The sequence below is a fragment of the Phalaenopsis equestris genome, unplaced genomic scaffold, assembly GCF_001263595.1.
Source record: "Phalaenopsis equestris unplaced genomic scaffold, ASM126359v1 Scaffold000889, whole genome shotgun sequence".
In the NCBI taxonomy this organism is placed as follows: Eukaryota; Viridiplantae; Streptophyta; class Magnoliopsida; order Asparagales; family Orchidaceae; genus Phalaenopsis; species Phalaenopsis equestris.
The window spans coordinates 360,965-371,505 of record NW_018165329.1 but is presented as its reverse complement, the minus strand read 5'-3'; the positions used below and the strand labels follow the sequence as shown (position 1 = coordinate 371,505).

Sequence of the window (10,541 nt, the reverse complement as noted above, 5' to 3'; positions counted from 1 at the left end):
TTGAAATATTACGCTTTAATAGAATGTATTTGTGTGTTTTTCTTTCAAGTAAAAAGGTGAAAAATGCTAAAAGGAGTGAAAAAGGATCAAATTTCGAGCAAAGAGGTGAAAATTGTGCTAAAATGTTTCCGGGAAAAGCCATCTCTTTCTCAACAAAGTCTTTATCATTTGATGCAATAGTGTTCTGTTAGATAGGAACAGATTTGATAAATACTAAGTGTCATATCATATCCGACGTTTAGGCGCCGGTTAAATAGAGAAGGTCGTGCCTAAGCGCCAGAGGCCCGCACTTAAGCACCAGAGGCAGTTATTTTGCAATTTTCTTCATTTAGCCTTATTTTGAAGAGGTATTTGAGGCACTTATTAGCTAAAGAGGGTGGTTATGACCACTAGGAACAAAAATATTATTAAAAGACTTGTGAAAGAAGACATCCCTTGGAGAATACATCGAATTTGGAAACATTTTGAAGGGTTTCCAAGGCAGCCCTTGAGAAATTTATAAAAGAAGGAAGTTGAAACATTTGAAAGGGGTGCTTGAAAGTCCTACAAAGGTGTGCTTGAAAGTCCTGAAAAGGTGTGCTTGAAGTCCTGAAAAGTGCTTAAAAAGGGAGAGATTTTTAGGCACCACTAAAAAAATTACTTTTTCCTTTTTATTTTTAGTTTTATTTTGAGAGTTAAGAATTTTGTAAGAGATAAGAGATTCAAAGGAACTTCAAGAGTTTGGTGGAGGATTTGAGATAAGTTTTTATCTTTTGTTTTTAAACTGCTTTTGGTTTTAATCGAGACTTCTTATTGGTTTGACAATGATTTCTACTTTTAAACTAAAGTGTGATTTTGTTTTCTTCATAGATTCTGAGTAGTTTTCTTTATCTTTACCCTTAAAATGATAAGTAATTAAAGTGCTGGATGGAAGTTGTGGAGAGTATTAATCTTTACTGTTTGAAGAAGTTATGATGATTTAAATCCATCAACTTCATTTACTTCTTGGTTTAGCTTATTCAAATGATAAAATTTGTTGTGAGAAAATGTAAGAATTGGGCTGGTATTGTCTTAACCAACAATTGGAAAGAATCACATGAGGTTGTGTGAATGAGAATGTAATTCATATAGTTTAGTGCAAATAAATAGGAAAACAAACTTTGAAGGGTGTAGAGTTAGAGGACTTTAATGTGACAGGTTAAAGTCCCAACTTGGTTTATTATTTTAGGTTCTGACACGAGATGTTAGCCCCCAGCTGGAGGGAATCAAGAGAACTCTAGATTGAGAGCTACTATCTTCCTTGCCTAGCCGGTCTTCAGAACTATTCATAATTAAAATTAGCCATTGTTCTTTATGATATCTCTAGTAAGGGTAAAGAATATAAGTGCCCCTATTTGGCACAACACAATTTGCATACTACCACAACAAAATTCCTATGCTTATTACTGATTCATGATAAGGAGAAAAATATTTTCAAATTCAGTGCTTTTCTTTTACATAAACTCAAGTTATCTTTTTAAATTGTTAATGTTCTGTCAAAATATAAAAAATACCAAAAAGATTTAAATTTAATTACTACGAATACATCTCTAGTTTATGTAATTATATTTTTAAAATAACAAGTTTGTTATTCAACATAGCATATTACATAATTTCCCTGTGAATTTGATATTCATGTCTGAATAAAAAAGTCCTATATTACTTGATAATGATACATATACTTGTGTAGTATCCCTATATATATATATATATATATAAATTGAAAAGTTAAATTCTTATTTTCTTCACGATCAAGTTTTGACTCTGTTGCAAAGTAAGGAAATATAAGTAAAAATATAATCAGAGACATTATTATACTATTGCATATAAACAGTTTCAGGATAAAGTTTTTGGCGCCGTTGCCGGGGATATTAATTGATTTACAAGCAAATTTCTATTTTTATAAAGTCTTATTTAAACTTTAACTATTATTGTATTTTATTTTGTGTGTTTTATTTTATTTTTATTTTTATGATAGTGTATGTGTAGTTCAGTTTCTGAAGGACTATTGCCCTACGATTCTAAATTAGAGAGAACTATTAAAAAAATTAGAAAAATAAAAAAAATAAAAAACCTGGAAAAATCTAAAAAAATTATAGAAATGACAAACCAAAACGATCAAAATGCTTAAATTGATCAAGAGTTTAGACCTGTACGAGATTATGCCAACCCTACTGTAGATGAACTTCACTGTAATATTCAAAAACCTATTGTAGTAGCTAATTCATTTGAGTTTAAACCTGTTATTATCTAAATGATATCAAATAATCAGTTTTGGGGATCACAAATTGAAGATTCAAATTTACATCTTGCCAATTTTCTAGAATTGTGTGTTACATTTAAATATGATGGTGTATCAGATGAACCATAAGACTTAGGTTATTTTCTTTCTCACTGAGGGAAAAAAGCTAAGATGTGGTTGAATTTGTTAGCATCTGGATCTATCAGAACTTGGGGTGATTTAGCACAAAAATTCCTTGCTAAATATTTTCCACCATAAAAAACTACGAAGCTTAGAAATGATATTAAATATTTTAATCAGTTTGAAGGGGAATCTATTTATTAAGCATGAGAATGATTTAAGGAACTCTTAAGGAAGTGTCCACACCATGCTATACCAGATTGGTTAATAATTCAAACCTTTTATAATGGATTAATTGGTTCTCTTAGATCTATTTACGATGTCGCTGCTGGTGGTTCATTGATGTCAAAATCATTTCATGACGCTTAGGCTTTAATTGAAAAGATGGCTACCAATAATTTTTAATGGTCTTCTGAGAGAGTGAATCTAAATAAAGTAGCCAATATTCATGAAACTGATGCATTTACTATGTTAGCAAATCAAGTTGTTGCAATTTCAAGGAAATTAGACCAATTTGGAATGAATTTTTATCAACTAATTTTCATGATTGAAGAGAATTCATTAGGCCAAATGGTAGATTCTCAAGCATCATTAAAAACTTTGATGTCATAAATAAAAAGTAAAATAACCCATATTCAAATTATTATAACCCAGGTTGGAAGAACCATCCCAGCTTTAACTGGAATAACACTACGGGTGGTAATAATCTGCAATGGGGGAACAATCATGGAAACCCATTAGGAAACTAGAACAATCAAGGGAATAATTACTTTAGATCTACTTTTCCTCCAGGTTTCAATAGTAATACACAATTTAAGGAGAAGTTATCTATAGAAGAAGTGGTGTTACAAATGGGAAATCAGTTACAAAGTCAAGAAGCTACAATTTGAAATATTGAGAACCAACTTGGACAAATCACAAATTACATCTTAAATGACCAAAGTCAACTAAGAAGACTCTCGATAAAAATCAGGAAATATTATCTTCAAGGAGTTTCAAAGTGTAGGACTTTTCAATGAGATCGGACGTAGAGTTTCATCAGATGGTGTTCCACCGAACTAATTGTTTTATATCATTTATATAATTGCAGGTTTAAGTTCAAATGAGTTTGCCGCTATAGCAGGGGTTTGTATACTTAAGTGAATTTCATCTGTTGTAATGTTTGCGTAGTCTCTTAAAGGTCTTTGTAAAATTATGATATTCATTTGTAGCAGTGTGATTATTAATATTATTTTGTAACGTGTTTGTCATTTCTAGTAAGTTGTGAAATACTTTTGTTTTTTATTTTTTCTTAAAATTCGCTCCAATTCAGAATCGTAAGGCACTAAATCTTTAGATCCCAAAATTTGCATACAAAAGATAAAATTTCAGAAAATAAAAATACTCCTAAAATATTTTTAATTTTTTACTCTTTAATTTTTTATGTTTTTTTTATTTCAAATATGAAAAAGTACTAAAATTAATTTTTAATTCTTTTAAAATAAATCTACAGTTCAAATAAAACTCTAAGTCAAAAAGTTTTGTTGTTATCCCTGGCAATACTGCTAAAAACTTGACCCAACCTGCAATTACGCAGATATTTATATTCCAAAAGATTGCAAAAAATTTGGCCAAAATTATATTTAGCGGCTATTGGGAATAAATAAAATGATTTAGAAAATAAATAACAAGCCTTCACATTAGGGGTACTACACAAGTATACATATCATTTCAAGTAATATATGACTTTATTTAAAATCCAATATCAAACCCACAGAGAAAGCTATAAATTTTTTAAAAATGACTTAGAAAAACTTCTATCTAATTTGTAGATAAAAATGATTGGAGAATAGTGTCGAGATATTTGTAAAAGATTAAAATTAAATTTATGTGCAATCTAAATTTAAGCAGAAAGTAAAAATAAACGTTAAAAGTTTAATAAAGTTTAAAATACTAGTAAAGTTTAGAAGAGTTTGAGTATTAAGATAAGAACTTTCCCCTTTGTAACGAGATCTTAATCAATGTAGGAATTTAATGATTAAGAACATGAGATGATGTATTGTGACAAATATGAGCATATTTATTCTTTACCCCCTCTCAATACTAGCAAAGAACATTGGCTAACCTTAAGTTTATTTCAGCTTGTGTAGTAGTGCTAAGTAGATTCTAGTCTCTTTCTTCTAAATTACCTACTAGAGACTCTTAGATCCAAATTCAAGATCGAAATGATACAAGAATCTAGCTTGTCACTATAGAAAAATCAATTCTATGCCCATCAAAACTTATCTTCCTATCTATTTGCACGTCCCCTCGGACGATTGCGATGACTCTATCCAAAATTAAGTGTGGTACTCACTAGTTGAGTGAAATCATAGCCCTCCCAAGTCATTATGTTTTGCGATAGATTTTAACATCACAAATGACCAGTTTGTAAAGTCAATGAAAAATCGGTGAAAATATCATAACAAATTTCAAAATAAAAGAAAATCTTTAAATCATTATCATGCCACATGATTAATTCCCATGTGTAAGGAGAAAGAAAGAAAAACTACTCAAAATTCATGGATATAACACAAACACATGATTTGTATTGAAAGTCAAATCTTTACAACAAAAACTCAAACATAAATACAAAGTACCTATCTTAATTCTTCTCCCCAAGCAGGTCCTGAAGTTTCCTTCAAGCTATTTCCACTCTCTTACACAATCAAAGACTCATAAACACTTACACACACTCTCACCGCTAAGAGCTCACGCACCTTCTAGAGCCTCTCTAACCCTCTTCAAAGCCTCTTTTTCATTCAGCCATTGACCTTTTTTGATAGATTTTTGAAAATAACCAAGGTTCACTTCAATTATCCCTTCAAAATTCATCCCACTTTATTGCATCTTCTAGAGAAAGCACTTCTGAAGCTATGACACCACTTTGGGGCACTATGGTGCTCATCACGTCCTTGAACTGGCGCTAAGGCGTCATATGATGTTTTGTCATTTTGCTCCATTTTACCCTCATTTTCTTTAAAGATCCATTTCTTATACCTGAAACCAAAAAACATGCAAAATACCTTCCTTTAAAGTGCAATATCATTAAAAATGTGCATAAAATGAACATTAAATGTATATTAAAAACATGTAATTTTAAGGTGTATCACGTATTGAGTGCACCCCTTACTGCAGCAAGACGACATCTACAATTGAAAGTTCTTGCATTCATAACCTACAATAACGGTAATGTAAAAGGGGGCATTTTCTTATACACATCATACTTTAATCATTCTTTTTTTCATTATTCCAATGTTATATGTGTGTTGTTGTGTAATAGTTGTGTTATAAATGTGTTATGGTTGTGTTATGACTATGTTATTGTTGTGTTATATATGTGTTATTATTGTGTTATATGTCTTATAGTTGTGTAAGTGGTGTTATTGTTATGTTATTACGTGTTAAAGATGTATTATTGACATTATTGTTGTGTTAGTATAGTAATAACACAAGTAACACAACAATAACACAATTATAACACCACCATAACACATCTATAACACAACCATAATACAATAACACATCTATATCACAACTATTACACAATAATACAACAATAACACAATCATAACACAACCATAACATATTTATAACATAGCTATAACCCAACTATAATACAATAATACAACAATAACACAATTATAACACATTCATAACACAATGCAACAAAATTTCTTTTCATCTATAATAAACAATGTAGTATAATGCCTTGAAGACTTTGACAGACTGCTAGCTTCATCGGTTTCTATGCGACCTTCCATTGTTGTGTGCTAGCAAGAGAAAAGGAAAACCAAAACCTTGAACCATAGGGTTGTCAAAGGATGCAATGCTCTAATGTATAAACACAAGGTCTTGCGCAGAAGAAAAAGTGAAACTAACTTTGCATAAAGTTGGAAGAAGACAAAACTGGCCTTGCAAAGAGAAGCGAAGAAGGAGAAACCGTCAAACCCTCGCTCTTGCGCTGAAGAGGAAGCAAAACCGCCAAAGAGAAAGTGAAGTAGAACGCTCAAAACCACTAAAAGCTGAAAACTGCATATGATCAAAATGTCGAAATATGCCATAAAAGTACTTTATGTCTGAATTGACGTTTCGTCAGACTAGATTCGGGCAGGGTTTGTATGAAAAAAATACATATTTTAAATTTTTTAGGTGTTGAAATTTAGAATAATACGTAATAAAGTGGAATACTTTATTTGATATGAATGAGGGTATAAATAACCCTTACAAGAAGCTTATAACATGAAAAATAATAAAAAAAATGATATGAAAGGAAAGATATATCACCTGATATCTCTAATAATTAATTCATATTAATTATTAGGAGATATAAGAAATAACATAAAATAAGAAAACAAATAATTTCTGATACAAGGAAATAAATGTAAAATAGGAAAGGAAATATCTCCTTATATTAAGGAAATAATTTATTCCTCGTAACTTCTTATAAGAATAAATTATTTCCTATTATAATTCCTAACACTCCCCCTCAAGTTTGGAATGTATGTTAATAATTCCTAACTTGCTGAGTAGTGAAAAAAATTGGTCGTTTGGATTATCGAATTTGCTAGATTCAGGCTTGACTGAATTTTGAATTTTGTCTCTCATATGTTTCGGCCTATCAGGCTTTGACACTCTTAGGATTCAACACTCTAGGGCTTTGGTATTTTCAGGTTTCGACATTCTCAGGGTTCAACACTCTTAGGCTTCGATACTCTCGGGGTTCGGCACTCTTTGGTTTCTGTACTCTTGGGCTTCGGCATTTTCAGGCTTCAACATTTTCAGGCTTCGGCACTCTGAGGCTTCGACACTCTCAGACTTTGGCATTCTCAGACTTTGGCATTTTCAGACTTTGCTAAATTTGCTTTATTCAGACTTGGCTGAATTTTGAGTTTTGCAGGGAAAGAAACGGAAAGAGACAACCTACAAAAAAACTGACTTTTAGTTGACATCGGTTGTCGTTGGCTGCAGAAAAAACATATAAATCACACCCAGTAAATTCTGCTGATAGAGAAAGCGGCACAAGAAAGGGCGGCTGGAAACAAAGCTCCCCCTGACGCTTGGGCCGGGGAGGAAAAAAATACTGTAGGAGAAATGGCCGGCTAGAAATGCAGATCCCCGTGATGCTTTGGTAGAGAAGAAAAAAAATATATTGAATGAGAAATGGTCGGCTGAAAACACAGCTCCCCCTGACGCTTTGACAGGGAAGAAAAAAATATTGCAGGAGAAATGACTGGCTGGAAACGCAGCTCCCCCTGACGCTTGGGCAGGGAAGAAAAAAATACTACAGGATGAAGGGTCGGCGATGGATTTTGCCGGCATTATTCGATCCACGACAACGATATGGTGATGAGGGGGGTGGCGGCATCGCTGGTGTCGCCCTGGCTGGAGCCCCATCGCTGGTGCAGGCATAGGAAGATACAACACAAGAAGTTTTTTTTTTTTGATGGTTTGTGGTGATATCTGGTCAAACTCCAAAGCATCTTTGCTGTCATGGTTTCTTGGGAGCCGTGTATAGAAGTGAAGTAAGATCCCCCAACTTTCTGAAAGACCTTGGAGAAGGAGAATCCTCCAAAACATCAGTCTGTGCATTTAGTCGGATCTGAAAAAGTTAGGAATGCGGTGCAGATGGTTCCTCCCCATCGTCGGCTGCGGTATGCTGACTGAAGGAGTCTCCGATCGCAATCTAGCTTGCAAGGAATTAGCCGCATTGGTAGGCGGAGGCTTGACGACTGCTGAGGTTGATGCCGATGTGCGGACGCGGAGAAGGCGATAAGGATAACGCCTCTGGTTCGAACTCTGAGGCAGCATCGAGATCGAACTACGGGAGCGCATCTTTGTGATTCTTTCAATGGCTTCGGTAACTAAACGAGGTGGCGGGGAATTAAGGATTTAAAGAACAAGAAAAAGTCGTCGTTTCAAATATGAAGATGAATGTCGCTCCCTTCCTACACAGAGGATGACAGGAAAGGAGTCCGACAATTCTCACAAGAAAACCAGTGGTTAGGGTACGAAACATCGCTCTGATACCATGTTGAAATTCAGAATAATACGTAATAAAGTGAAATATTTTATTTGATATGAATGAGGGTATAAATAACCCTTACAAGAAGCTTATAATAGAAAAAAATAATAAAAAAAAGAAAATGATATGAAAGGAAAGATATATCACCAGATATCTCCAATAATTAATTTATATTCAATAATTATCACCAGATATCTCCAATAATTAATTTATATTAATTATTAGGAGATATATGAAATAACATAAAATAGGAAAAAAAATAATTCCTAATCCAAGAAAATAAATATAAAATAGGAAAGAAAATATCTCCTTATATTAAGAAAATAATTTATTCTTCATAATTTCTTATAAGAATAAATTATTTTTCATTATAATTTTTATCATTGGAGCCGATAATTTGGGCTGGGTCATGATAAATGAGTATTTTTTTAACTTTTTTTTTTAATAGGACCATGGGCTTTTCTGATTGTGGGGAGTCCGAGCGTAATATTGTGGTCGACAGCCATCGCCACACTTACATTCGCTGGCTCGCTGCTGCTAGATTCTCGGACTTACCTGAATTGGCAGATCTTTGGAATCAGTTTATAAAGCTGTATGGAACTTGTGAAAGATCCGACGGTCCACATCGGCGGTCGTCGAGTTCTATCAGTATGGAGAAGCAGGGTGCTGGTTTTACTAAGTTTTAATTCCTCCATGCACCGAACCCACCTGCAAGAGATTTTGATGGAATTTCAGAAACTGAAATTAGTAAAGCATTTAATATGAAGCCTCCTTATTTCAAGCCCAAGATTTCCACAAAGAATTCCTCATGGAATCTCGTTCTTCCAAGCCCAAGAACTTTTCGAAGCTGCCGATTTACTTGGCCGAATCCCAAATAAGCGAGCAGGTGCGGTTGGGAAGAAGATGAACATGTATAATGTTGGAGACGGCTTGCAGTCGTCGATACGGTAAATCTTGTTCGCTGCAAATGGAAAGAGCCGGTCTTCGAGGCAGACCGAATGGTGAGGAAACCGGCCGACGATCGCCTGGAGAGGCATTCGGTCGTCGAGTTTTCGCGTGACAATGAAAACGTCGAGCCAGAAACGGCGGGTTAGACGTCTTTGCGTGACAGAAAAGCAGAGTGCTTGTTTGGGATTTTGACTTCTTCACGAATGGAAGGGAGCCCTTGCCATATTTGGTTCTCGTAGGTTGGAGTGGTAGTTTTGAATGGGAAATAGGCGAGTGGGAAGATGGGTTGTTGATGAGTTGCACGTGGAGAGGGATACGAATGCCAGAGTTTCGGTCTTTTCCGGCGTCTTTTTTCTCCATTAGAGATGGTGTTGTGCTTCTCCAATTTTTTGACCCATCTTATTCTACAAGCTTGTTCATGAGAGCCAAGTGTCTCCTCATATATCATAAAGTCCTTTGATATGAGAGGCAAAAAAGTTTAAAAATTTATATATTTAGTCTCGCTTTAAACATAAAAAATAAAGAACATTTGAGTCCATTTATTTTCAACCATTTATATAGATCATTTTTTAGCACACTTATAAATTATTTTTAATACAACAATTAATATGTTATAAAATGTGATCAGACATTCATTTAAAATAAAGAGAAAATATATATAATGGTTATCGGCCCTTAAAAAAGAACATTTAGAGATACTCCTAATTCCCTAGGCATTCACCAATCTACTCCTACACATTTAATTATTGCACCTAAATTTTTTATAACTAAAAGTATGACTATTTTAAATTAAAAAAAAAATTAAAATATGTAAGATATATAAATGCATAAAATATGTAATTTACTCAGTTATATTTTAATTTCATATTAAAAAAATTAGATGAGTGAATCTTTACTCTGTTCTAATTTTATTATTCTAATTTTTTGTTGCGAACAAGTTCCCAGCTCCGTTATGCGGCAAGGGTTCACAATTCACATCGAACCTTACGGTGAGTTCACGTGGCCGCGCGTGTGGTCCTTCGAACTCCTGGCGTGGTGACGTTTGGATAGGCTGGGCATGGGATGGGCACGGGCCTATTTTCTCATCAAATTAATATAAAATTGGCATTTTATTCTGATTTGATTAGAGCCATTAATTTTTCAAAAATATTTTCTTTTAGTACATACTAA

General features: G+C 33.6%; 1 protein-coding gene across 1 annotated transcript; it reads right to left on the bottom strand.

The window, feature by feature from the left end:
* Window positions 1-8,829: 8,829 nt before the first annotated feature.
* LOC110032228 lies at window positions 8,830-9,804 on the bottom strand. Its single transcript, XM_020735790.1, has 2 exons — window positions 9,283-9,804; window positions 8,830-9,131 (listed from the first exon to the last, which is right to left on the bottom strand). The coding sequence occupies exons 1-2, from the start codon at window positions 9,729-9,731 to the stop codon at window positions 8,975-8,977; spliced, it is 606 nt and encodes a 201-aa protein (XP_020591449.1). The 5' UTR covers window positions 9,732-9,804; the 3' UTR covers window positions 8,830-8,974.
* Between the last annotated feature and the right edge of the window lie 737 nt (window positions 9,805-10,541).

Coding starts and splice junctions, on each gene's coding strand:
- LOC110032228 (XM_020735790.1), bottom strand. CDS start 9,731: ATGGAGAAAAAAGACGCCGGAAAAGACCGAAACTCTGGCATTCGTATC. Junction 9,132..9,282: donor CTTATTTGGGATTCGGCCAA/GTAAATCGGCAG, acceptor AATCTCTTGCAG/GTGGGTTCGGTGCATGGAGG.